The sequence below is a fragment of the Penicillium argentinense genome (genome assembly GCF_028826775.1).
Source record: "Penicillium argentinense strain IBT 30761 chromosome Unknown utg000009l_segment0_segment0, whole genome shotgun sequence".
Lineage (NCBI taxonomy): Eukaryota > Fungi > Ascomycota > Eurotiomycetes > Eurotiales > Aspergillaceae > Penicillium > Penicillium argentinense.
In genome coordinates this window covers 4,930,441-4,958,350 of record NW_026622668.1, presented here as the reverse complement: position 1 = coordinate 4,958,350, position 27,910 = coordinate 4,930,441, and the positions used below count along the sequence as shown (strand labels likewise).

The 27,910-nt window shown below is 48.0% G+C and overlaps 3 protein-coding genes across 3 annotated transcripts; 1 reads left to right on the top strand and 2 right to left on the bottom strand.

The window, feature by feature from the left end:
- Nucleotides 1-3,888: 3,888 nt before the first annotated feature.
- N7532_009427 (gamma-glutamylcyclotransferase family protein) lies at nucleotides 3,889-4,482 on the top strand (the record flags this gene model as incomplete). The annotated part of the gene is made up of 1 exon (XM_056621918.1): nucleotides 3,889-4,482. One exon carries the CDS (start codon nucleotides 3,889-3,891, stop codon nucleotides 4,480-4,482), a length of 594 nt encoding a protein of 197 aa, XP_056472724.1.
- A 3,836-nt stretch (nucleotides 4,483-8,318) lies between these two features.
- On the bottom strand, nucleotides 8,319-9,720 carry N7532_009426 (uncharacterized protein; the record flags this gene model as incomplete). The annotated part of the gene is made up of 2 exons (XM_056621917.1): nucleotides 8,319-8,673; nucleotides 8,723-9,720. The coding sequence occupies 2 exons, from the start codon at nucleotides 9,718-9,720 to the stop codon at nucleotides 8,319-8,321; spliced, it is 1,353 nt and encodes a 450-aa protein (XP_056472723.1).
- Nucleotides 9,721-13,115: 3,395 nt separating this feature from the next.
- On the bottom strand, nucleotides 13,116-20,425 carry N7532_009425 (ankyrin-2; the record flags this gene model as incomplete). The annotated part of the gene is made up of 3 exons (XM_056621916.1): nucleotides 13,116-19,678; nucleotides 19,735-19,809; nucleotides 19,861-20,425. The coding sequence occupies 3 exons, from the start codon at nucleotides 20,423-20,425 to the stop codon at nucleotides 13,116-13,118; spliced, it is 7,203 nt and encodes a 2,400-aa protein (XP_056472722.1).
- Between the last annotated feature and the right edge of the window lie 7,485 nt (nucleotides 20,426-27,910).

The window sequence follows — 27,910 nt, the reverse complement described above, 5'->3', positions numbered from 1 at the left end:
CTAGTACTGCTAGGCCCTCGTGACCTCATTCGCTCGACCGAGAACTCCGCCAAGCCGCAGGTGGGTCTTATCCTCCCCTTGTAATGGGCTGAGACGAGATTCTATTGTTTTCATGTATTTGACGGGAAGGTGACGACCAGGTCAGGTGATCAGATGAGGGGTTGTTACAGGCCTGGTATCTCGAGTAACTTAGCATTATTGCCACACAATTACAAGTTCATCGATTCCTATTTTGATCCTTTGAGGTTCCACTATCAGGAGTACCATTTCGTTCGCTTTAGTCCAATCCGGGTGCGGAGGTCTTCACCCTTAACTATTACGGGCCGTGGCTTGACCAAAAGAGGCTTAGTACTTTCTTGAGATCAACGCGGCTGGTTTCTGGCTAGTCAGCCCTATGTGAAGTGTTATCAGGACACAAGGCTCTACGATTTTTGTAAATTAAGCTCTCTGTGGGAACTAACTATGTGCGTCGATCACGTGGAGCACGTGAGCATCATATCACCTGATATGGCAATAGCTTCTGCAGGACCAGAGGACAGACGCATATATAAACGCTATCGATGACTGGGCTGTATAAAACTAGTGCGCTGCGGCCCTCACAAACTCTTCCCTTGGTGAATAAACGGCTCCACCGAGAGATCCCAGATAATACCTATGCCGAATCGTTCACCCTGTCGCCGATCAAACCAACTATAGCATTACCCTGGCTACCCCAGACTGCCATGCTCCGGTTTCCCGAAGAAGATCACCTTCGGGAGAATGTCACCGCGAGGTCAAGAGTTGTTGAGGAATGTAGGGTCAGTAGAATACGACTAGAGTAGATTAGACTTAGCGCATGTTATGATTTCTTTGTACGGTCAAAAGATTCACGCCACTTGGCAAGTTATAAGGGCTCTAACTAGACATCTTCAGGGCCCATGAAAGCCCAAGCCCGACCCGGCCCGACCATGGTTTCGAGCCCATATGGCCCCCAAGCTCTGTTAAACAGTGCAAATAGCGCTTAACCTGTGATCCTATATACTACTTCAATGCTTATTTTAAGGTTAATCTTCCTGAGATTTGGAAACATACGCAATAGGCGTTTAGTAATTTTACTAGTAAATCCAGGCTTCTATTCTAATCTTTATCAATGCCAAAATTGGCCCTCAAAGGCATATCACTATAACTCTGTGAGACTTGCGTGTTTTTTTTTTGTCTTATTTGCCAAGGACAGAAATTGAACATTAAGCTTTGATTCCGAACTGAGAAGTTTCCCTGTGCCTACGGAGAATAGCTAATCGATTTGCGACCCGGTCCACAACTAAAACAGGCTTAATTGATATCGCATGATATTTACGTTACAGCCCCAGCGTCGGCCGGATGGTGTAGTTGGTGATCACGTGTCGTTAACACCGACAAGGTCCTGGGATCGAACCCCAGTCTGGTCAGCTTTCTTTTTTGTCCACCTCAATTTTGAATACTTCACACCCCGTCAAGTGTACTTGTCCTCACTTTTCTCGAAAGCTTGTGACAAGCGATGAATAAGGCCAATTTGTTGATTTCTTGTCATGCGAGGTCCTGATGTCTTTTCACGAAAGGAATTTCGCTCCTATATTTTCCTCCACGATTCCCAAAAGACCAGTCTTCAAAGAAGTACTTGTAAACATCCAATGGCACGTGTCCTATTTAATAAGCAACGCATCCAGTTCTCGACGTCATAACGAGCTTTGTAACGTAATCGGTAAGCGAGCCGCGCATGAAAGCCAGTCGCGCACCCAGCCCAAAATGCGTCCATGAATTAGCACTTAATTCATTCAACCACCCACTATGCCACCAATTCGCGCCAGAGGCTCTACAAATTCAACAGAGCAAGAGGGTAGGATATTATTGGCCATCCAGGCTATTAAAATCAAGAAATTTCCTCCGTTCGCAAAGCTGCGTGCATTTATAATGTGCCTGAAACTACACTTCGCGATCGTCATCAAGGCACCACAAATCGCGCGATTTCTCGCGCAAATTCGCATACATTAACAGAAACTGAAGAGGAATCACTTCAAAAATGGATACTCTCTTTAGATGATCGCGGAGCAGCGCCCCGGCCGTCTACTGTACGCGAAACTGCGAATATTCTTCTCGCGGCCCGTGGAACTACACCAGTTCAAACCGTCGGAGAAAAATGGGTTTATAACTTCGTGAAAAGATACCCAAGCCTATCATCCCGATTCTCAAGACGTTATAATTACGAACGTGCGAAGTGCGAAGATCCAAAAATCATTAGGGAGTGGTTTGATCTTGTTCAAAAAACCATTCTTCAATACGGCATCGATCCCGACGATATTTATAACTTCGATGAGACTGGTTTCGCGATGGGATTAACAGCGACCGCGAAGGTTATCTCGAGGGCTGAATACTACGGTCGGCGATTGCTTTTACAGCCCGGAAATCGCGAGTGGGTGACTGTAATCGAGTGTACGAATGCTTCAGTGTGGGCGCTCCCTCCGTGTGTGATTTTTAAAGGCAAAGTTTTGATCGAGGGTTGGTTCGATAATCTTCCGATAGACTGGAGATTCGAGGTTAGTCCGAAAGGCTGGACTTCCAATGAGATCGGCCTTCGTTGGCTCGCAAAGCTCTTTATTCCGTCGACTTCTTCGCGGGTGAAGGGAAGGTATCGACTTTTGATACTCGATGGTCACGGAAGCCATTTGACTCCGAAATTCGATGAACTTTGTGAAAAAACGATATTATACCAATCTGTATGCCTGCGAACTCGTCTCACCTTTTACAGCCACTCGATATCGGCTGTTTTGCGGTGTTAAAGCGCTCGTACGGTCGGATAGTTGAAACGAAAATGCGGAACGGAATCAACCATATCGACAAACTTGATTTCCTCGAGGCTTATCCTTCCGCGCGAAACGAAGCCTTCCGCTCCGATACTATTATAAATAGCTTTAGAGCAGCTGGTTTGGTACCTTTTTCACCCGATCAAGTGATCTTAAAGCTTGATATTTGTCTTCGAAACCCGACCCCCCCTCCGAGCCGGGATAGCGAATCAGGCCAGAATTTTACACCAAAACCCCCGTTTACCGATAAACAAGTACGTCGTCAAGCTTCATCAATCAAAGCTTTACTTCGTACGGGGTCTCGAAGTCCACCAAGTCCATCAGATCGAGCGTTAAACCAGCTTATTAAAGGCTGCCAACTTTCGATGCAGAACGCTACTTTACTAGCGGAGGAAATCAAAGGATTACGGGCGGAAAACGAGAAGAAGAAACAAAAACGCACTAGATCTCGCAGACAGATGCCTTCCACTGAGGGCCTCTCAGTTTTCGAGGCCTCTGCATTAACAATGCAGTCGCAGCAAGCAATTGAACCCGCTCCACCCCCCGGGGATGGAAGGCCTTCGGAGGGTTTACAGCCACCTACGCGGGCCCAGCGAGGATGTGGAATATGTAGGTGCCCGGGACATAGAAGGGAGACATGCCCAGATAGACCAGCAAGTTAGCTGAATTAGATTAATAGCGTTTTTGTTGAAATAAATGCATTTAAAATTAATAAGTTGCTTAAGATGTGCGACTGGCTTACATGCGCGGCTCGCTTACCGAATACGTTATTTATTTTATCTTTTATATAGTCTAATTTAATGACGTTGGTGGTTGAAATGCTTTGATATTCTAGTGATGACGGAGAAAGTGCCAACTCGGTTGTGGTGCCGACTCGGTTGTGGATTGCGTTAAATAATGTTTTGAGGTGCCGTTACCGAACAAAGTGAGGTGCCCCGACAAATACCCCCTGCGCAGTCATAGAAACACAAACGCCAAGTTGCAAGACAGAAGTTTCTATCGAACTTTCATCCTTCAGCTGGTTCTCGCTTCTGGCCTTTAGAAAACCTATTGGCTGTCAACTGAAAAAATGCCTGACAACCAAGGAGACGAGGGAGCCGCTAGCTATGCCCCTCTCCCTCCTCCACCTCCTCCGCCTGAAGATCCAATCTCGAAAGTCTCCCCGTTCGTAATGAAGCTGAGGTCTGCTCCTCCTGGCTATTTCTTCCAACCCGAAAGGCCACCACCTCATGCAGATCCATTTTCTGCGCCCACAGGCCCTTATTTCTTCTACGGCACCCTGTCTGATCCCGCCATGCTCCGCGATGTCCTTGGCTTAGAAACCGAGCCAGCACTTCGACCCGCCACCATTACAGGCTACGAATGCAAACTATGGGGCCAGTATCCAGCTCTTCTAGATGCCCCAGAAAAGGTTGTTTATGGGGCTGTCTATCATGTCGAGACTGAAAAGCATGGGGAGAGGCTGGCTAGCTATGAAACGGACAATTATCGGGCCGATCCGTGTCGCATCAACTATACCGACGGGAAAGAGCCCGTGGATGACTTTGGTTATGTATTTAAATTTGTCGGCAATGTCAGAGACTTGAGTGACGGCACATTTGATCTGGGGACTTGGCTAAGGAGGGTGAAGAGGGTAGCTGAGAACTCATCAGATGTTAAGTAGTTGCGGGCAAGTAAGGCATGCATATTGACACCCAATACTAAGAAATACAACGTTATCAAGAGACTTCCCCGCTGATCATTACTCTTGTTCTTCGCCCTGATCTGTTTGTGAGCTATTCCCATACGCGTTAATGAAGCCAGGTATGAACAACTTAATGACAACGTACATGCTCACAACCCATTGCAACGTGTGGTCTCTGTTGAGTCGGACAAATCTGGGCTGTATGCATTGGTCCATGGTGGACTGCTGGTAGTGAAGCATTTCGGTGTTCCTGCATTGAGGATCTCACGACCATAGCGATAGGGGCAGGTGCTGCATTCATGACGGCTAAAACTGCGTTTGGGAATAAATCCGAAACAAAGTGGTATTGCTTTTCGAATCAGAAGAGTCAAGTCAGAGCAAACGGCTCGCTGATCGCCTACTAGAACCAGTCGGACTGTCAGTCTATTTATATTTCACTACAGCGCTGAATTTTTGGCGCGCAGAATATTATAGCTGTAAGGAGCCAGCATGAGACAGCAGCCTAGATCCTGTTTGCGGAGTATAGTACTTAACAAATGTAGAAGAGAAATGCGGAATCGAGGACGATATGTCTCGGATAAAACAGTTGAGATTGACTAAGGGTAGCAGGGAACAGTAAGTTCTATCGAGATGGACGTAAAAATTTCGAGACATGCTTGGTAGCCTGCGATTTTGCCTCCGCTTGATTCTCAACCACACGTGCGAAAGATGTAGCATGATCCGAAGCATCGTCATCCTTGGTAATTTTGCTTTGGCCACGCCAGGTTACAAGTGCTGATAAATAAGACCGCGTAAAGTAGCCACCTCGCTTCTGTGTCATACGACGAGACCATCAAGATCTGGGACGCGCATAGCGGCGCCTGCCTGCAGTCGCTCGAGGGCCATGGCCACTCGGTCAGCTCGGTAGCGTTCTCGCACGATAGCAGCCGCGTCGCTTCCGCGTCTCACGACAAGACCGTCAAGATCTGGGACGCGCATATCGGCTCCTGCCTACGTATCCATGAGAATCCCGACACCAGACGCGTCATTATAATCATTAGATCATTTGGAGAAAGCCCATTTTGTCCATCCCCGCCGCAGATAGAAAAGGCTTCAAAGGGCCGACGACATACTGCTAAGATGTTAGATGGGTTTCCCTTTTCACCTTGATCACTGGCACCTGTCTATTTTCATCGTATGCCAGCCAGCAGCCTTTCTGAGGGTTAAAATCATGAGGTGGCATAGGACAGGAGCCAACAGGAGTCGGCTAGGGGTACGTGGAGCTCAGTATTCTCAAAAAACCGTGAAGTGGCATACGACGAGAACCAACAGGCGCCGACTACAGGCACATGGAGCTCCGGATTTTTGAAAAACTGTGAAATGGCATAGGATGAAAACCGGCGGGCGTCAACTAAGGGCCCGTGGAGCCCCAGATTTTGAAAACCCGTAGCCTGGCCTACGATAGGACCAACAGGCGCCGGCTAGGGGCGCGTGGAGCTCGATCTTTCGAAGAATACGTGAGATGGCCCACGATAGGATCCAACAGGCGCCCGCTAAGGGCACATGGAGCTCGTTATTTCTAGAAACTCTCAAGTGGCGTAGGATAAGCTGAAGGAGAATTACACGGGTACACTAAACGTTAGTTAACGTAATCGGTAAGCGAGCCGCGCATGTAAGCCAGTCGCGCACCTTAAGCAACCTATTAATTTTAAATGCATTTATTTCAACAAAAACGCTATTAATCTAATTCAGCTAACTTGCTGGTCTATCTGGGCATGTCTCCCTTCTATGTCCCGGGCGCCTACATATTCCACATCCTCGCTGGGCCCGCGTAGGTGGCTGTAAACCCTCCGAAGGCCTTCCATCCCCGGGGGGTGGAGCGGGTTCAATTGCTTGCTGCGACTGCATTTTTAATGCAGAGGCCTCGAAAACCGAGAGGCCCTCAGTGGAAGGCATCTGCCTGCGAGATCTAGTGCGTTTTTGTTTCTTCTTCTCGTTTTCCGCCCGTAATCCTTTGACTTCCTCCGCTAGTAAAGTAGCGCTCTGCATCGAAAGTTGGCAGCCTTTAATAAGCTGGTTTAACGCTCGATCTGATGGGCTTGGTGGACTTCGAGACCCCGTACGAAGTAAAGCTTTGATTGATGAAGCTTGCCGACGTACTTGTTTATCGGTAAAAGGGGTTTTTGGTGTAAAATTCTGGCTTGATTCGCTATCCCGGCTCGGAGGGGGGTCGGGGTTCGAAGACAAATATCAAGCTTTAAGATCACTTGATCGGGTGAAAAAGGTACCAAACCAGCTGCTCTGAAGCTATTTATAATAGTATCGGAGCGGAAGGCTTCGTTTCGCGCGGAAGGATAAGCCTCGAGGAAATCAAGTTTGTCGATATGGTTGATTCCGTTCCGCATTTTCGTTTCAACTAGCCGACCGTACGAGCGCTTTAACACGGCAAAACAGCCGATATCGAGTGGCTGTAAAAGGTGAGACGAATGCGCAGGCATACAGATTGGTATAATATCGTTTTTTTCACAAAGTTCATCGAATTTCGGAGTCAAATGGCTTCCGTGACCATCGAGTATCAAAAGTCGATACCTTCCCTTCACACGCGAAGAAGTCGACGGAATAAAGAGCTTTTCGAGCCAACGAAGGCCGATCTCATCGGAAGTCCAGCCATTCGGACTAACCTCGAATCTCCAGTCTATCGGAAGATTATCGAACCAACCCTCGATCAAAACTTTGCCTTTAAAAATCACACACGGAGGGAGCGCCCACCCTGAAGCATTCGTACACTCGATTGTAGTCACCCACTCGCGATTTCCGGGCTGTAAAAGCGATCGCCGACCGTAGTATTCAGCCCTCGAGATAACCTTCGCGGTCGCTGTTAATCCCATCGCGAAACCAGTCTCATCGAAGTTATAAATATCGTCGGGATCGATGCCGTATTGAAGAATGGTTTTTTGAACAAGATCAAACCACTCCCTAATGATTCTTGGATCTTCGCACTTCGCACGTTCGTAATTATAACGTCTTGAGAATCGGGATGATAGGCTTGGGTGTCGTTTTACGAAGTTATAAACCCATTTTTCTCCGACGGTTTGAACTGGTGTAGTTCCGCGGGCCGCGAGAAGAAGATTCGCAGTTTCGCGTACAGTAGATGGCCGGGGCGCTGCTCCGCGATCATCTAAAGAGAGTATCCATTTTTGAAGTGATTCCTCTTCGATTTCTGTTAATTTATGCGAATTTGCGCGAGAAATCGCGCGATTTGTGGTGCCGTGACGACGATCGCGAAGTGTAGTTTCAGGCACATTATAAATGCGCGCAGCTTTGCGAACGGAGGATATTTCTTGATTTTTAATAGCCTGGATGGCTAATAATATCCTACCCTCTTGCTCTGTTGAATTTGTAGAGCCTCTGGCACGAATTGGTGGCATGGTGGGTGGTTGAATGAATTAAGTGCTAATTCATAGACGCGTTTTGGGGTGGGTGCGCGACTGGCTTACATGCGCGGCTCGCTTACCGATTACGTTAACTAGTTAACTAACTAATAATTTAATGGGATGAATCAGCAACTTTATCCACCCTAATTAGGAAAGGTCGCCTTTTTTTTATGCAAGTGAGGGCGGAGGGCCGGGCGGAGGGCCGGGCGGAGGGCCGGGCGGAGGGCCGGGGGTACCGGTCCTCTAAATGTTTCTGCCGAGGTCTAATTGCTACCTGTTTTTACTGTTCTTCCAGCATCTAGGCCGATATCCTTAGTATTCTTATGATTTTCCGTCTACCTCTACCTTCTTTTTAAATGCAATCATGGATATAAACAGTGCCAATTGATCTACTAAACTAGCTCATTCTTCAAGAACAACCACCCCCAACCGCCCAGCAACCGTATTCATGTCCACGCCCCGCACAATCTCTGTATCGTCAGAACAGACCTCCGAATAAGGGTCTGGATCCCTGGACTGGGACGACCAGTCCGTCATGTAGAAGTAAACTCCGGCCTCGGAGACAAACTTGGCACGATCGAGAACAACCGTGAACATGCGAAAGAGGTCGCAGGACTTCCCTTTTGAGTTGATGATATATTTTTCGGGTTTTTGAGGAGAAATTCGTTTTGCTGTTGGGGGTTGATCGTCGCCTGCGGGGAACTTTGTGCAGGGCGCCGATGGAAAAAGGATTTTCTCGGTTCTCTTCTTGGTTTTGCTGTGATAGAATTTCGAGAACTTCGTTTTGGGCGGGGCGAATGGCCGACCAAGAAGGAGACTTTGGGATGAAGAATTTGAGAGTGAGGGTTTTATTGGCCGGGAGGTGGGAGAACATTGACGCCGTAAAGAGGTGCGCTGTGCTTTCCAAGAGAGAGGGCCCTGCTGCGTCGCGGATGGAGCTGAGAAAAGCCGCATGGACAATATATTGGATATCAGAGGTTTTGCCCTCAGGAGTATTGGTGACTGTTACAATGTCGGCATCCTGAGAAACCTGGAATGTCGGATCAAGAGAGCAGCCGCCAACTGAAGTTTCCTGGCCTAGCTGGTCGCGAATCTGCTCTTCTGTCGGCAGATCCGAGCTGGGAGGCTCGCCCTCGTCAACATCCAAGGCGTGTCGTTCCGGATGGTCATCGACGTTGTTGAAGATATCGAGAATGATAACCTGCCCGATGTAGATCTGGTCCGTGAGGCGTTCGGTGGCTAATTCAAATGCCTCTGACGAGAGGCTCTCGCCGCCCTCAATTGAATGCTGCGCCGCGTCAACATCACTGCGTGTGCTAGAAAATGAGCGGTTGAAGTAGAGCAAGTCCGGGCCTTCGCCTAGCTCAGCAAGCTTATCCGAGTTCTGCACATGGCCCAGTCGATAGCTGTGCGATCGCAGCAAGACACAAAATCCAACAGTTGAGTAGTCAGTTGGACGGGTGAATCGTGGAATCAGCGGGAGTGGATTCTCGACCCCTGACCGGTGTTGCTGCTTACGACGGGCGATTTCAATGCGGTTATGCTCAATACAGGCAAATCCATCGGGCGGGCAGTATGAATAAATCTCGAACAGAGGCTTGACCTCGTCATTCCAGAAAGTCTGCATCAGGTACATTCGGAGCTCTCTGTGGTCGTCGTCCAGGGGCACAAGGCTGTAGACCTGGATGGGAATTATGTCTTCGGGCTCTGGCTCGTAGTCCGGCGAGACGTACTGCTCGAGCACCACGCGATGACCCAGATGGTCCGCATAGGTGCGCACTTGCTGCCAACAACTCTCGGGCATGGCGACTGGGGCTTTGGGGGTACTTGATGAGTCAACAGAGTTAAAAAAAGACTTGTGAAGTAAATGAGGGGAGCGACGGATTTAAGTGGACTTGAAGAGAGGGAATTGGTAAGGACACTCCAACTTTTTAGTAACGGCACCCCAACTCATTAACTACTAAAAATTTGGGGTGTCCTTATCAATTCCCGCGAGCCGGCTAACTACCTGACCCACTACTGAATATTCAAAAGTTGATCAAAACACCAAAACATCATGATGATGATGATGATGATGATGATGAATTCATTTGCCCGATGTAGCTCGCTCTATATATATGCTGCTATGCGGGAGTGCTGTCAGGCCCGCCGACAGCTGGAAAGTGGTCGCTAGCCCACATGACGATCAAAAGAGACTCGCAAGCCGAGCCACTGTTTGGTCTGATGGAGAAATATTTCAAGATGTTCGTCATTATCAACATCGTGGTGAAGAAAAGCCTGCGTAAAAATGGCTGGCGAAATGGTCTCCGACTAAGTGCCAGGACTTCAACCGAATTTTTTGACCCAAAATCAGCAAGGATAAACGAAGATTCTGACAAATAAGCTAGACGCATTACTGTTATTTCCTGCTCTTTGGGTCTATTGGTTTATGAGAACTCATTTGACAAGTTTGAATTGCCCAGAGGTTTGCAACCCCCATTTTTATCACGTAAGACTAATTCACAAATAGGAACTCTCAGCCTACCTCCACAAAATCTACCCTGCGTGGGATTCTCTTATATGTGGCTCCTCTGAAGCCTTAGACCCCGGTACTCGAACTTCTTCATGGACGTTATCCCCGCCTCTCTTTGAATGATCGAAGATTTATTCATCATATATTTGAGGATAATTTGGCTTTCTCTCGCGTCAGTGATCCTGCTTCACTATCAAAACTCCTGCAGGCTTCACTGAACTACCGGGAAATTATACCTTCTTGACATCTATTCCTTGAGGACATCAAATACTTAAAGCTAACGAGAAGAAATCCTTGCCCTCGAAATTCAAAGGTACTATCCGACAAGCTATGTTGCGATCTTTTGTTCCCACCCCGAAGAGTCGAATCCAGGTTTCAGAGAACTACTTCGAAGAAGGGGGATTGAGTGGCCACAACGATCTCTTTTGGTCAGCTTATCGACAATGCTTTCTGTTCGTAATGCGTCACTTTTATGGACTCACTGATCACCACCCACGCGGATATATCCAATCTTCTCAATCCCAACAAAGGCTTGAGTGTTTGGATCTGTAGAAGCGATTGAAGTCTCTCTTTAATCATTTGGGGTTCACTCTTAATGGGCCCCAGAATCCTCGAGCACCGATGAAGACAGCATACGTGGCAATCTAAGCGCTGCTTTCCCGTTTGAGACCTGATCTTTTCGAATATGACCATACTATCTTGAACGAAAACAGCAATCACCTGGTAGCTGTCCTAGAGCAAATTAAACCACGCCTCATCATCGCACCACGGCCCTATAAAGTACTGATGCGGCACAGAATTGGGCTCTTCTTCTCCGTTGTGGGATGACAGACACGGACACTTTTTTTCTGACCCCAAGATGAGCCTCGGGAAAACGTTACGTCGTTTGCCGTGAAGCGGGATACCTTCAGATCCTTTTTTCCTAAAAATGTATTAACCATAGAAACCGCTAGAACATCTCGAGGAAATATTTATATTAGGAGGTTACACTCCAAAGTGACACCAGCAGGTTCTGTTCAGCACCCAAGACACTGTGATACAGGACATAGCAGACATGCGCAACGTGGAAAATGATAGGAATATCCCACAAGTCATCCATATACCAGAGCATCAAGACACCGCGATGCACGATGTTCCCCCCGGCAATACAGCCCAACCGACGGAAAATAGCATCATTCTCAGTTCCTCGCAAATGGTTACCCATAGCCAGCCAGGAGCTATTGCAACTCTCGAAAATACAGCGAGTCACGGTACTACTGCACTCTCTATAATTTCACAAACACCTGATGCTTGCAAGTGCAGCACCGTTATGTCAGCTGGGCATCCTGTAAACACCTTTTGTCTGGCCTTCCTATGTCATATTTTTCGGCGTTTCACAAAATCAGGTTTTATTTTTGCGGCTATCTAATACCTATCTATGAAGTCTTAGACATCGCTCCAGAATTTGGGTCCGGGTGATGTGCAAAGGAGCTACCTGGGCAGCATTCTCCCATATTTAGGACTCTCGCTAAGACTAAAATCCCGCCTCAGGTGATGAAAGGTGGCATGATCTTCTACGGGGATGCCGCCGATCAGGAGCTTTAGATCTACTTTGAAACCATGTGCCGACGTGGGTGCTATCAGTCTTCCTTTCTTTGATACTGGTGATGGTGTCTGGAAGTGTCAGGGAATGATAGAAAACCGAAGTCCAAATTCTGAAGAATTCCGAGTCTGAGTACTGTGCGGAGTCTGGTTCTGCGTAGTCAGGCTGATGATATTTTGAAGTTGACATAGACAGTATTCAGCTTGATTGTCTCTTGGCAGTTGGCATGAGTAATTTGGAACATGACTAGCTTAATTGGAGCCATACAAGTGTGCTATAGCACTTATTCAGATACATACGAGACGGAATTTAATGTCTCACTTGCCTATGTTGAGAAAAAGTTGCTAGTTTCAAGAAATTCCACCTGGTCTGAGTGGATCCCGTTTCGCCAGTAATACTCTATCCTTGAGGGAAACCATTCACATGCATCTTGTTACATTGAGAGTTCCGAATTTTTCTGAGGATCATAATAAGTCTATTCTAGACATTCATCATAGACTGTGTTAGGGCTGTTGGGACCGTCAGCATGGCATTTTTCAAATAATGCTGACTCCACATCGTCAAGGATTTTCCAAAGCTGGCAACTCATCAATGGCATGCCGAAATCCTGCTGTTCTGGAATCATAGTCAAAGTCTTTAATAAAAACAAAGATCTCCTACGCTCCTTTGTCCAAACCCGCGAATAGGAACTAAGGCCTGTTAAAATCCAATCCGATTGACGTGAATGAAAAGAGCATCGCACCATGACTTCTTCGACCCTTACTGCTGAATAGAGGGAATGACGATTCCACTACACTGCCCAATTTGATGATCTTTATGTCCTTTACGATCTATCGCTTTCCCTCCTTAATACAGATTATGCTTCTTATATGTCCTTCGTCATTTGCATCCAGACAATTATCAAAATATAGAGCTCCCTGTTGATTTTGTTAGACCTTTCGAGTCTCTGCTGAAGAGTGTGATCTAGACGTTTTCCTGCACTCTAAGATCTAGGAAAATCGAAAGTTTCTCAAATTTATCAAATATACCCCGAATGTACAAGCAGAAATAGTAATGTTTGTTATTGAGAAGGCTTCCAGTATATGTCCCAGTCCTCCCTAAGCCCCTAGGGTCGGGGAGCTTCGCTGAAAACAGTGGGCTGATGCAAAACCAACTGGTGAGAATCATTCTGACACCCGGCGCCCATCTCAAAACACTCTAGGCAAATGTCGAAATCGCCACCCTGACAGATGGAACATAAGTAGTAGGCGCTCCCAGCCGAAATATATCGAGTGCAAACATCGCACCACCTCGTCGATCCACCCCTCGCCATCGTGCTAGGCTCCACAGTCAAGTCATTCTCGCAGACTTCGATTGCTCTTCTTTGAGTAAATTGAACCACAGCCTCAGTGACTAGAGTGTTCCCGCTCTTTTTTGCCCACCAGAGCAAAGTCCGACCGAAGCCGTCTTGAAAGTCGACGCAAACGCTCCCAACACCAAGCAAACAGGAAACAGCCTTCTCATGCCCATTTCTTGCAGCCGCAAACAGTGGAGTTGAGCCGTAGCGATCCTGAGCGTTCACCACGACCCTACGGGACAGAAATTGTTGTACGATTTCCGTTTGACCTCTCGCGCAGGCAAAGAAAAATGGCGTGCGTCCACAGGTATCCTCGGTTTCAACGCTAGCTCCCTTCTCTAAAAGGAAGTTAACCACCTCAATGTACCCATTAGCGGATGCTAAGTGCAGCGGCGTCCATCCGTAAATATCCACAACCTCAACGTCGGCTCCCTCCTCGAGAAGTAGCTTGACCACCTCGAGATGCCCATTGGCCGATGACAAGTTCAGCGGAGTGCGTTTCCGATCGTTCAAAACGGAAACTCCCGCTCCTTTCTCAATAAGCAGCTTTACCGCCTTAATGCGCCCTCTAGCAGAGGCGGCGTGCAGTGGCGTCCATCCATCCTTATCGGCAGCCGCAACATCGGCTCCCTTATCGACGAGCAGATTAACTACCTCGGTATGTCCGTTGTTTGAAGCCGCGTTCAGCGGTGTCCATCCGTTCTTATCAGCCGCCGCAATATTAGCTCCCTTCTCGAGAAGCAGCTTGACCACCTCAGTGCGCCTGTTGTATGAAGCCCCGTGTAGTGGTGTTAATCCGTTATTATCAGCAGCCGCAATATCAGCTCCCTTCTCGAGAAGCAACCTGACTACCTCAGCGTGTCCACCATTCGAGGCCGACTTTAGCGGCGTCCATCCGTGTTTATCAGCAGCGGCAACATCAGCTCCCTTTTCAAGAAGTACCTTGACCACCTGGGCGTGTCCGCCAGTCGAGGCCGCATTTAGCGGCGTCCATCCGTCTTTATCGGCCGCCGAAATATCAGCTCCCTTCTCGAGAAGCAACTTGACCACCTCAGCGTGTCCACTAGTCGAGGCCGCGTTCAGCGGCGTCCATCCGTCTTTATCGGCCGCCGAAATATCAGCTCCTTTTTTGAGAAGCAACATGACCACCTCAGTGTGCCCGTTGTATGAAGCCCCATTTAGCGGCGTCCATCCGTCCTTATCAACAGCCGCAACATCAGCTCCCTTGTCGAGAAGCAACTTGACCACCTCAGCATGTCCACCATTCGAGGCCGACTTTAGCGGTGTCCATCCGTTCTTATCAGCCGCCGCAATATCAGCTCCCTTCTCAACAAGCAGCTTGACCACCTCAATGTGCCCGTTGTATGAAGCCCCGTGTAGTGGTGTCAATCCGTTATTATCAGCAGCCACGATATTAGCTCCCTTTTCAAGAAGAAGCTTCACCACCTCAGCATGTCCACCATTCGAGGCCGACTTTACCGGTGTCCATCCGTTCTTATCAGCCGCCGCAATATTAGCTCCCTTCTCAACAAGCAGCTTGACCACCTCAGTGCGCCCGTTGTATGAAGCCCCGTGTAGTGGTGTTAATCCGTTATTATCAGCAGCCGCAATATCAGCTCCCTTCTCGAGAAGCAACCTGACCACCTCAGCGTGTCCACCATTCGAGGCCGACTTTAGCGGCGTCCATCCGTCTTTATCAGCAGCGGCAACATCAGCTCCCTTTTCAAGAAGTACCTTGACCACCTGGGCGTGTCCGCCAGTCGAGGCCGCATTTAGCGGCGTCCATCCATTATTATCTGTAGCCGCAATATCGGCTCCCTTCTCGAGAAGTAGCTCGACCACTTCAGCGTGTCCACCATTCGAGGCCGACTTTAGCGGCGTCCATCCGTCCTTATCGACCGCCGCAATATCAGCTCCCTTGTCGAGAAGTAGCTTGACCATCTCAGCGTGTCCGCTAGTTGCAGCCCCATTTAGCGGCGTCCATCCGTTATTATCAGCGGCTGCAATATCAGCTCCCTTCTCGAGAAGCAGCTTGACCACCTCGATGTGCCTGTTGTATGAAGCCCCGTGTAGTGGTGTCAATCCGTAATTATCAACAGCCGCAACATCAGCTCCCTTGTCGAGAAGCAACTTGACCACCTCAGCATGTCCACTATTTGAGGCCGACTTTAGCGGTGTCCATCCGTCCTTATCGACCGCCGCAATATCAGCTCCCTTCTCGAGAAGCAGCTTGACTACCTCGCTGTGTCCGTTATTTGAAGCCCCATTTAGCGATGTCAATCCGTCATCATTAGCCGCCGCAATATCAGTCCCCTTCTCGAGAAACAGCTTGACCACCTCAGCGTGTCCGCTAGTTGCAGCCCCATTTAGCGGCGTCCATCCGTTATTATCGGCCGCCGAAATATCAGCTCCTTTTTTGAGAAGCAACATGACCACCTCAGTGTGCCCGTTGTATGAAGCCCCGTGTAGTGGTGTCAATCCGTATTTATCAGCGGCCGCAATATCGGCTCCCTTTTCAAGAAGCAACTTGACCACCTCAGCGTGTCCACTATTCGAGGCCGATTTTAGCGGCGTCCATCCGTCCTTATCGGCTGCCGCAATATCAGCTCCCTTCTCGAGAAGCAGCTTGACTACCTCGCTGTGTCCGTTATTTGAAGCCCCATTTAGCGGTGTCAATCCGTTATTGTCAGCCGCCGCAATATCAGCTCCCTTCTCGAGAAGCAGCTTGACCACCTCAGTGTGCCCGTTATATGAAGCACTGTGTAGTGGTGTCAATCCGTATTTATCAGCGGCCGCAATATCAGCTCCCCTCTCGAGAAGCAGCTTGACCACCTTAGCGTGCCCGCCAGTACAAGCCCCGATTAGCGGCGTCCATCCGTCCTTATTGGCTGCCGCAATATCAGTCCCCTTCTCGAGAAACAGCTTGACCACCTCAGCGTGTCCGCTAGTTGCAGCCCCATTTAGCGGCGTCCATCCGTTATTATCAGTGGCTGCAATATCAGCTCCCTTCTCGAGAAGCAGCTTGACCACCTCAGTGTGCCCGTTGTATGAGGCCCCATTTAGCGGCGTCCATCCGTCCTTATCAACAGCCGCAACATCAGCTCCCTTGTCGAGAAGCAACTTGACCACCTCAGCATGTCCACTATTTGAGGCCGACTTTAGCGGTGTCCATCCGTCCTTATCGACCGCCGAAATATCAGCTCCCTTATCGAGAAGCAGCTTGACTACCTCGCTGTGTCCGTTATTTGAAGCCCCATTTAGCGGCGTCCATCCGTCCCTATCAGCAGCCGCAACATCAGCTCCCTTGTCGAGAAGCAACTTGACCACCTCAGCGTGTCCGCCAGTGGCAGCCCCGTTTAGCGACGTCCAGCCGTTATTATTAGCCGCCGCAATATTAGCTCCCTTCTCGAGAAGCAACTTGACCACCTCAGCGTGTCCGCCAGTTGCAGCCCCGTTTAGCGACGTCCAGCCGTTATTATCGGCCGCCGAAATATCAGCTCCTTTTTTCAGAAGCAACATGACCACCTCAGTGTGCCCGTTGTATGAAGCCCCGTGTAGTGGTGTCAATCCGTATTTATCAGCGGCCGCAACATCAGCTCCCTTGTCGAGAAGCAACTTGACCACCTCAGCATGTCCACTATTTGAGGCCGACTTTAGCGGTGTCCATCCGTCCTTATCGACCGCCGCAACATCAGCTCCCTTGTCGAGAAGCAACTTGACCACCTCAGCGTGTCCGCCAGTGGCAGCCCCGTTTAGCGACGTCCAGCCGTTATTATTAGCCGCCGCAATATCAGCTCCCTTCTCGAGAAGCAGCTTGACCACCTCAGTGTGCCCGTTGTATGAAGCCCAATTTAGCGGCGTCCATCCGTCCTTATCAACGGCCGCAACATCAGCTCCATTCTCGAGAAGCAACTTGACCACCTCAGCGTGTCCGCCAGTTGCAGCCCCGTTTAGCGACGTCCAGCCGTTATTATTAGCCGCCGCAATATCAGCTCCCTTCTCGAGAAGCAACTTGACTGTCTCAGTATGTCCGCCAGTGGAAGCACCGTTTAGCGATGTCCATCCGTTATTATCGGTCGCCGAAATATCAGCTCCTTTTTTGAGAAGCAACATGACCACCTCAGTGTGCCCGTTGTATGAAGCCTCATTTAGCGGCGTCCATCCGTCCTTATCAACAGCCGCAACATCAGCTCCCTTGTCGAGAAGCAACTTGACCACCTCAGCATGTCCACCATTCGAGGCCGACTTTAGCGGTGTCCATCCGTCCTTATCGGCCGCCGTAACATCAGCACCCTTATCGAGAAGTAGCTTGACTATCTCGGTATGTCCGTTATATGAAGCACCATGTAGCGGTGTCCATCCGTAATTATTTGTAGCCGCAATATCGGCTCTCCTTTCGATGAGCAGCTTGACCACCTCAACATGTCCTTGGTCTGAGGCATGGTTCAGCGGCGTCCATCCCTCATTGTCGTCAGCCGTGACATCCGCACCCTTCTCCAACAGTAGCCTAACAACCTCAAAGTACCCATTGGTCGACGCCGCATTCAGAGGTGTCCATTTATCCTCGCTAGCCATCAGAATGTCGGCTCCTGCGTCAAGTAGTATTTCTACTACTTGTATGTTCCCCTTCGCACAGCTGACTTCAAGTATTGTTCTCCCTGAGTTACCTCTCTCGTTTGCATTATACCTGCACCCGTGCAAGAGGTATTTCACCGATTCACTCAAACCGAGCCGGCATGCGTAATATAAAGGGCTGGAAACTCTGGTATTCATTGGCGGTTCTTCGTTGGCTGATTCTTCGTCGTTCAAATCAAACCATTTTCTCCACGAATCCCAGTTGGTATTGTTTTCCTCAAACAGAGCATTCGTAAGCCTCACCACATCTGCATCGTTTGGCTCGCCGGCCTTCGCATGCTGATACCATGAGGCTGCTGCATACTTTCGGAAAGATCCCAATACCTGGTTCGTGTCGTCGTGAAAGGCCTCTTTCCAGACGCTAGCGATGTTTACATAACACAGGCACGACTTGGCGAGCACACTGTTTTGAATCGCTTCGTTCGAGGACCGAAGACGTTCGTTCGTCACCAGAATGCTCCCGTTATCCAGCATTTTGGATATGAAATACTGCTTGACGGAGAAATGCGTGAGGTGCACGGTTCTCAGTCCGATGTTGGGCTCAGATGCCATGGTCCGAATTTCCACGAGGGATCCGCAGAGCTCCACTATCTCGCTATTGATGTAGTCTTCGTCGATGGAGTCTGGCATTTTATCAACTGGGAGATCATCGCAGTCTTCATCAATGAGCACTGCCTCCGTGATTTCGGAGACTGACAGGGGCCGAACCGCAAATGCTGCCCACCGCAGCAGGGAAAAAGCGCGTGTTCTTTCATCATCTTGGAAGCCCAAGATCCTATCCCAGTTCCGGTCGTAAAGACGCTCCAGTCCAATCGGAGTCTTGTCAATAGCAGTTTCAAGCTGCTTCTTGTTTTTGCCGCCCCGTAGTGACGTCTCCTGCATCTTCAGCCACAAAAATTGACCACAGCAACGCTCAGCTAGCTTCTGAGAAATCTCGCCTTTCACGGTCTCGTCTTTATTGCGCAACCTCCTGTCGACAATACTTCTCGAATACAATTCTGTATCGGATTGAACATCTTCGGGAGTGATTCTGTATTCAAAAGTCGTTACGGTCGCGTTGCGTACGATGCATTCTCGAATTTCTGGCTCATCGCGACTAACGATCATGATCCGTGTAGTCGTATCGGCAACTGATCGCTGGATCATCCGGAGGAAACTGGCCACAGAGCTGGTATCATCAAAATTCCCGTCTTCTCCCATGCCGGTACATTCATCCAGCCCATCCATAATGAATGTGCACCCTTGGATGCCGTGGACGACCTCTTGGAAGACCCTGACAACATCAGCCCGCGTGGCTACCCGGCTATACCGGGCTTCCCGTCCCTGGCGCACCAGTTCGAACACATCTGGGCGAGCCATTACCTGAGAAATCCATGACCGTATGGCAACATATGGGTCTCTACGGCTCTCGAAATCGGAAGAAAAGAAGAAATGCGCGATAGGTAGGTCGGCTATAGATGAGAGATGGTCGGCTAACCTTGCACAAAGAACGGTCTTCCCGAACCCTGCGGGCCCGTTGATCCACAGACACTTGGCCGTCTCTGCTGGGAAGTCGGGGGAGGCCCAGTCAAGGAACGAGGCCCGTCTTAACATCCAGTCACAGGTTCCGTGCAGCCTCTTTTGAACAGCATCGTCATAAAGTTCGTTGGGAGTATAACGGCCGAGCAGCCACGCGTGGAGATCTTCTCGCATCTCAGCTGTGCTAATTAGCAGGGTCCAAAGAGTTGGGGTGGGGGCGGTGGGGAAAATTAACCTGCGATTTCTCTCTCGATTCTGACCAGAACCTGCCGAAAGTCAACGGGCAAATTATCCCTGTTAGCGGACGCATCTAGAGTCCTCAGTTAATTTCAAAATCCAAGGAAATAATGAGCATGCGTACCATTTCTGTGCCCGTGAACATCCTCACCAGCCCTCCCATGTGCGGCTCGTGCACACTTCGATCCATCGGGAGGTACTAGGTTGTGAAGGTCTTGCACTAGCTGTCTGAGCTTCTGGACTGTTTCTGTGTACTTGACCTTATCCCTCAAGGCCCACTTTACCCTTTGGTTTCTCGATTCCGACAGAATGCTTGAATGGGGCCGGACACGACCTCTGGGAAACAGTCCGTGCTTGGCATTCCCAGCGCCTGTTCCGGCCACAGGCAGAGATGCGCTGTCTGCGAAGCTGCAGATATTTCCGATGATTGATAAATGTTCTCTTATCCTCTCGATTATTCGCGGGTCATCGAGAGCCTCGTGGTGGATGCGCGATATCGCTCCTTGGTTAAACCCGACCGCCTGGCCCCATCTCTCCAGGCGCAGCTTCTCAGCCTCAAAATGAGTGACCAGAGAACGTGACTCCTCCCCGAAATTCCTCCAAGACTCGAATCGCTCGACAGCTTCCAGACAGGAGCTGAATAGACCGGCGAGTCCCAGGAACCCGACAGCCAGCCCCGCAGGTTCCATATTTTTGCACAGGGTACGCCAACACAACGTGTTTAGGGGTGTTCGTAGAGAAGGGCTGGAAAAGAAGATAATAACGATAGAGCTTAGTAGCGAATATAATACGCCGCAAGGCAGACAGATGCCCTCGGCACAGCCAAGTTACGTGCTCCGTATAGAATGCCAGGAATGGGCTGAGAAGGTCACGTGGCCATCTCTCCCAGCCAACACAGCCCTCAGATTGTGGCTATGTGCAGATACCAAGAGGCCGGCATTTCAGATGCATCGAGGTGGCCCAATAATGATACAGGATAATTCAGCTGGCAAGGTCAATGCGATAGTTGTCTGACGGGGGACTAATTCTCACTCGCTCTCACCTAGATTCTAACCCCATCTACTGCGCTCTTACCACTCTCTTCCTGGTCGCGCCCGTAAAGCGGCGCCCACCCTATTCTCATATGGGCGACACGCACCAGACTCCTGACTGCCAACAGCCGCACGCTGAATGCCAATGCTTGACAATCGTTCCGTCGAACCTAGTGGAGAAACAGGTGATCGCCGCTTGGCGGTCGCGCGACTCAGGGTGAGTGTTGATAAGGGTGAGAGATCTTCCTGAGAATCACCCCGGGTCGCGCGATCGCCATTCGTTTACCCTAGCTGAGCGGACACGTGAAAATTGATCGGCCCTGAGTACCTGCCAAGCTTCCGCAGCCGGAGTTCATTATGTTGTGGTGATAGCCTTTGCTTGTGATGGCTTTCGACTACGAAAGAGCATTAAACTAAACTCATGAGAATCCAATTTAAGCGGATGTTATGGAAGGACCAATAAATTCTACTTGTTGAATACCCGTCCATTCTTTATAATGCATGCGTCGAAGAAATATATATTGTAATGCCATATTCTGAGCACAAAATATATACAAAAGTAACCTGGTTCCGTTCTATCTTAAGATGCCTACAATGATATTGGAACTACCTTCCTTGCACATTGACGTCTAGCGATAGAGGGAAGTTCAACCCATAAAAATGGGATTTTACCGAATCAATAGTGTGTATGTCCTCAAAAAACGAACGAGCGAAGCTACTGAGCGATCGAATATTTCAGCTGGTATCTTGCGTGAGGTAACTAATTGCCTCTTGATCTAAATTCCAAATTTGAATTTCCCATAACAGGCAAGAGATTTCATCAAGGTCCCCGAGCGAATTGTGGAAATTATGCGGCAAAGAGCGGCGTGAAAACCCAAGATCTCAGCAATATATGCCTTCGATCTACGATTACTGCTTGGATTGTAGATTCAGTTGCATCCTTTAGAAATGCATCTTTCGCAGGATATCGTGCCAGAGCACTGTATACAGTGTATTAGCACGGTCGCCAGATTTCGTGCGGAGCCTTCTGATTTTGGCTCCCTTTTTCTGACTCTCTTTGTAGGCAAGAGAAAAGTTGCGTCGCTGTTTTGTCGAGGAGTTCGTTTTCCGCCGTGGCGTGCTGGATATATTCGAAATACACCGCTAGATGCTAAAGAGAATACTTAAGGACAGCAAGCAATTTGGCGCAGGGCGTTCTACTGCTACCTGACAACCTCAAGTTTACGTGAATCAGCTCGACAACTACATCCGAGAATATAATAAGAGCCCTTTACAGTCAAAAAAAAAAAAAAAAAAACCTTAACCACACGTACGAATAGAAACACTGTAATGCCTACTTATATACTGTTGCGCACCTAACTGAAGAAAGACCACCATAACAGCTGAATATCTGTGGCAAGAAAGTCAGTAAAGTTTTTCTTTGTAGAGAGTTTCACTCCTACCCTGCTGTTGCCGCCAAAATCTCAAAAGGCCTTGCCACTGTCCCCCAATTCAACACTGACAGAAAGACAATCAAGAAAATTGTCATGACCGTCAACTTCTGATAAGTTTCGCCTACCCCGGCTAGAATCCACAGGGGCGCAATCAGCATCATTGCTGCTGTCAAAAAGATCGCAAGTGTTGCAAGAACATCTATATGTTCATCTTTTCCTTGAACTATAGTCCGACGGTCGCATAGGCTTGTGTCTTTATTCTCTTTTCCTGTAAATAGACCAAACAATCCATTTGTTGGGACAAGGATCATCCGTTCAAAGAGGTATCTTGCGGATGATTTCCTTCCCATTGCAATGGTGATCAAATCTTCCTTGTCGACGAACTCAATCTCCTTCTCGTGAATGGGACCATTGTTGTTAAAAAGCCAATTTTTGACATTCTTAATGTTCCGCTTAGACGCCGGTGGCTGAGCTTTTAATTGCAAATAATGACGGAGCAAATTATCTTGTGTTGCCCAAGTCAGACTTATCAGATATTGATACTGATCAAGGTGTCCTCCAGTCACCGTAAACCTCTAACTGACGCTGTATTCTACCCAGCAGAATTTTTCTCTCTCGTTGGTCGTTTCGAAAGGAACCATTGTCAACATCCCCAGCTTCCCTTGCACTTAAACGGGTGTCGAGGATGTCCAAGCCCTCTTCAAGCTGAGCGAGACGATCCTGATGTGCGAGTAGAGCTCGGGAATGAAGTCTGTCAAAACGACGAAGGATGAAGAAGTCGCCATCCAGAGCCATATAACCTGCGAAACCTCTGTAGCCAATATACTTCCTGTTTTATTTCGTGAGAATGGCTTTCTTAAACGACTTTTCTAACATTACCACGGTTTTTCGTCAAGCTCGGCTTGGCTGACTTGCGCATGTTCTTCGTCTCGGTCGCCTGGATTACGCAAAATAACCATAATACCTAACTCGCTAAGATAAGAACCGTCGTCTTTGGGAAGATCGTTTCAGACGTTCAGCAAAGTCAATAATATCTGCGCAGCGACTCGCGTTATAAACTATGGCTGTTGATAGCGTACTGCCTTTCGAGTTGATGGTTGCAACTCGTGACAGCATTCACATAGACGAAGAACTGCACTGTCCCTCATGCATCCTACACCGCTCTTTAACAATTTTAATTTTGATGCTCGGCCATCCACCGAAAGCGCCAAATTTTATGACGTGGTACCAGTCACAAGACAGAACGAGCATTACGTGTGATGCACACAGTCTCAACATACATTGATTTTGGATGCTCAGCCACTACAACATGTGTCAAATTCTCGCAACTTTTTTAGGTACCGGATCACTTTCATTTCCTTCGTTTTCACATCTAAAGTTTTTCTTCGTGCTCCTGGAGATATTGAAATTAATCTATCACGCAACCCAAAATATCTCTGAATGTGAAGTGTCCTCACTCAGGCTTTCTTGCTGCTTACCACGGAATATCACCAACATTTCACTAGCATTGCGCTCTCCTATTTCCCCGCCACGTATATATAGGTGCGTATCGTCAGAATATTAGTCATTAATGAGTCTGAAATCTCGAACGTATATATATATATCATCAACGAGACTGCTAATGGTTTTGTCCTTCTCCAGACACCTAGCTAGATTTAAACTCGTGTCCTGACCAACATGGAAAATTACATCATTGGGATTGATGATACTAAAGCCGGGGGGGAATCAACATTGGGGAGAGACTAAGAAGCGCTCGGATAGCTCTCCTCAAGCTTTGGAACGGCCGGGCTCTGTCCCGCATTCTCAGGGGTCTGCTTGGTCTGCTCAGGCAGGAAAGGTCACAAATACTTCCAGCGAGTTAGGAAAGTGTTCTCGCTGTGGTGACAACAAACAAGACAATCGGGACTGGAGATATTTGGGCCTTTGGTCCTATCACAGAGAGCCAGTGTCCAAAGAGTGCCAGTGTCAGTACCAGTGTCTGAAGCAACGGGTAGCTTTGGAACCAAGCGGTCGTCGAGGGTTAATGGACATGGATGTGAGCTGTGATTGTATCTACGGAGTCAGTTAGTCTGCGGGGAGGATAGGTGATCTTTGGAGAGCTTGCTTCAAATTGCTTGCTTTCTTTGAGATTCTTCGGACACAGTGGCATCCCGTTGAGTCGCGAAACACGCGAGAGAGCACAATATTATCTTGGGCATATGCAAGTAGTATTTAATACCGCTCGTCACGGTGAAACTATGACACTTGTAGGGGGTTACACCGAGTGTTGACCATTCAGGCCGTTTGGCCATTACAATGTTGACATTGATAGATTAATAATGTGAATCCAAAATATAACAGTTGGCCGGATGGTGTAGTTGGTTATCACGTGTCGTTAACACCGACAAGGTCCTCGGATCGAGCCCGGGTCTGGTCATTTTTTTTTTGGCCCGCACGAATGCAGGTGCTACCAGACTATGCATATCACCTTCAAAACGAGCTCCACGGGAGCTTCGGCAGATCCTGGCAGGCCCGATGTGCCCATGCCGATGTGTCGTCGGCCCTCGGACAGATCCCGGCCCCCACGTTTCATTTTCACACTTTTCACACCCGCAGATCGTCCCATTGTAGATATTTAAACGATTTAGGCGATAACTAGCAGAATTGACTGGACAGCCTGATCATATCAGGCTGCAAAACTGTCTTGCTCTTTCGTTAACGTGATAACGTATTGCCCGAGCGACCGAATTGACCGAGCGACCCCACCAAAAATCAAAAAACCTTCAATTTTTCACCACGACTAATACCACAAAAATAACTCAAATTTTGTTATTTAATACGTGTAGGGCATTTAACATAAGTATGGCCTTTAATCCCACATCCAGAGCAGGTGACCTGCCGCCTAACCATAGGCATGGAAGGTAAAGCAGGTTCTGCAGGTGGTTCTCCAGGTACATCTAGCAAAGATATATCTTCACTATCACCATCATCCTCAACAACCACATCATCCTGACCATCCTCCCGACTCCCGAAAATGCCCCTCTGGCTAGTAAACTTATGCTTGATTGCTCGTTTTTTGATCTGTTTCTTATTAGAAGCCTCCAATTGGTCGCAGCGATTCTGAAGAAAAATATGATGATGGACCACTTTTATGGTCATTTCATAGTTCCTCTCAATCTCCCGTTTGGTTGGTGAAGAAAGGATTGAAGAAGAAGATTCTAGACATTTTTTGATCCGAGATTGCGATTTTGAGAATTTTGAGAGAGTCCAGAGAGTATTTGGATCACTATCACTGCCAGAAGAGGGTGGTCGTGTAGGAAGGATCTCAAGAGGAGGAAGTTCATCCAGGCATACATTAAGCTTTTCCAAGACTCTATTAGCATCAAATGGTGCTAATCCAGTAGCAGAAAAGCTATTCTGGATATTAGAGGTCTTAAAGCTCCCTTTCTTGCATCTGCAATCAATTCAAGGAAATCTTCCTTATCAATAGAATTGACTCCATTCCGCATCATGGTTGAAACCGCTCCTCCATAAAGCCTCTTCAAAACCGAAAAACAACCCACATCTAAAGGTTGTAAAAGATGAGAGGCATGAGGAGGCATACAGATCGCGATGATATCATTTTCTTCACAAATTCGATCAAATTCAGGGGTTAAATGACTCCCATGACCATCAAGGACTAAGAGGCAGTATTTTCCCACTCTTTTCCCAATATTTGGGATAAAATGAGATTTCAACCACCATAAACCAATTTCATTGGTAGTCCAGCCATTTTTGCTCACAGTCAGACGAGATCCAGGTTGATTTGAATCAAGGGGGATGCGTAGATGTTCAGGAAAGAATTTCCCCTTAAAAACGAAGAGTGGAGGATGGACACTTCCATCAGCTCTAATACACTCAATTGAAGTCACCCACTCGCGATTTCCAGCTTGTAAGAGAGCTCTTTTTCCATGGTATTCGGCTGAGGTAATAATCCTTTGTGTGGTACCAACTCCCATAGCAAAACCAGACTCATCAAAGTTGAAAATATCATCCGAAGTGATACCCCACTTTTCAACGGTATTTTGGACCAAATCAAACCATGGTTTGATAATTCGAGGGTCCTCTGAAAGAGCCCTCTGATAGTCGTATTTTCGAGATAATCGTGTGGACAAATTTGGATGTCGTTTGACAAAGTGAGATGCCCAATCTCTACCAACAGTAGAGGGGGTTGTTTTTTGGGCATGAAGGAGTAAATTGGCCATATCTCTCAACATAGGCAGTGTAAGAGCAGCACCTCTGGTATCCATATCCAATAGCCATTTTTCAATCGATTGCTCTTCAATTTCAGAGAAAATAAAGCGATTGTGTCGTTTTTCAGAAGCAGCTTCACGCCCATTAAGGCGGGCCTTCAAAGTTGAGACTGGTAAATCAAAAGACCGCGCAGCAGCTGCAGCAGAGGGATATTTACCATCTTTTATAGCTTTAATAGCTAATAAAAGACGGCCCTCCTGCTCTATTAATTTTCTTTTTCGATCAGACCGTTGGGGGGGCATGATTATTGTGGTAAACAAGATATGTTATTTTTTGAGATGGGTTTTTAGTGGGGCCGCTCGGTCAATTCGGTCGCTCGGGCAATACGTTATCACGTTACATAACGGCACGCTTATATAAGCTTTGTTGATCCGGTCCCTAGTGTGACGATTGCACCAATATTGATTCTACGAGACGCCCCCTGTTCCGCTGTTCCTGCTATTCCTCCATTCTTCTATGCAATCCTGAACCTCAATATGGGTACAGAATCTCCCGCCCAGTCCTCGACATCTACCAATACAATGAATGTCCGCTCTCCTGGTCTGCCTCCTCTTGGTCTTCCGGAGCGCATGTTGCAGAAGGTGGGATTCTATCATTATCCAATCACGTACGTCTTTGTTCCTTTCCTTGAACATTATTTAATTCGCAATTCTGACTTTGGACCTTGAAGGATCATGCTTTGTCTTCTCGCATCTCCTTGGGTGGCTTTTTATCCCGCCTGCCTTCGACATTGTGATGCAGTGTCATGTCGCGATTATCGTGATATCATTCTTTATGTAATTGTTTTTATCTTCTTCTTTTTCATCTTCCGTGCAGAGAATCGAAAGAAGGGAGCCTTTTCGGTATCTACAACAGAGACGCAGCAACAAGGTGTGCAACCAAAGAAAATTTAGGAGGGTCCTACCATGACATTTTTCCTCGCTGATTTATTCACTCCTTATTACGTATCTAGTTCAGTTGAGACAATAATTTATCACGCCAGAGTTCTTTGCCAATCAATCAAGTAAAAGTCTTCAGTACGGAGTAGCTTTGTTTCAACTCCTCACAAGCCCATTCACGTGGACGTAACAACTTCTTGGCCGCTCCGATGGGTACCCACAACATCATTATTAGTTCTATCTGCTGACCCTCTAATCGCCAAGAATGTGCTAAACCCAGCCCAAGTGTGCTGATTTCACGGATCTCTTGACCGCAGCTCCGGAATGGTGGGGACCTTGATTCCTAAGCGAGAGGTGGTGTTCTGGGTACTCCATAGTTCTACATATATCCACTTTGAAACACTCCTCATCTACTCCAGAGTTGTGCTGAATGGACACCCACTATGTGGTTGCCGCTAGTTTCCTAAAGAAGGATATACCAGTCTTCGTATTACAAGGAAGTGAAAATCACAGCTCAGCGCTGAAGTTCAAAGTCAAAATCTCATGAATTCCTATTTAAA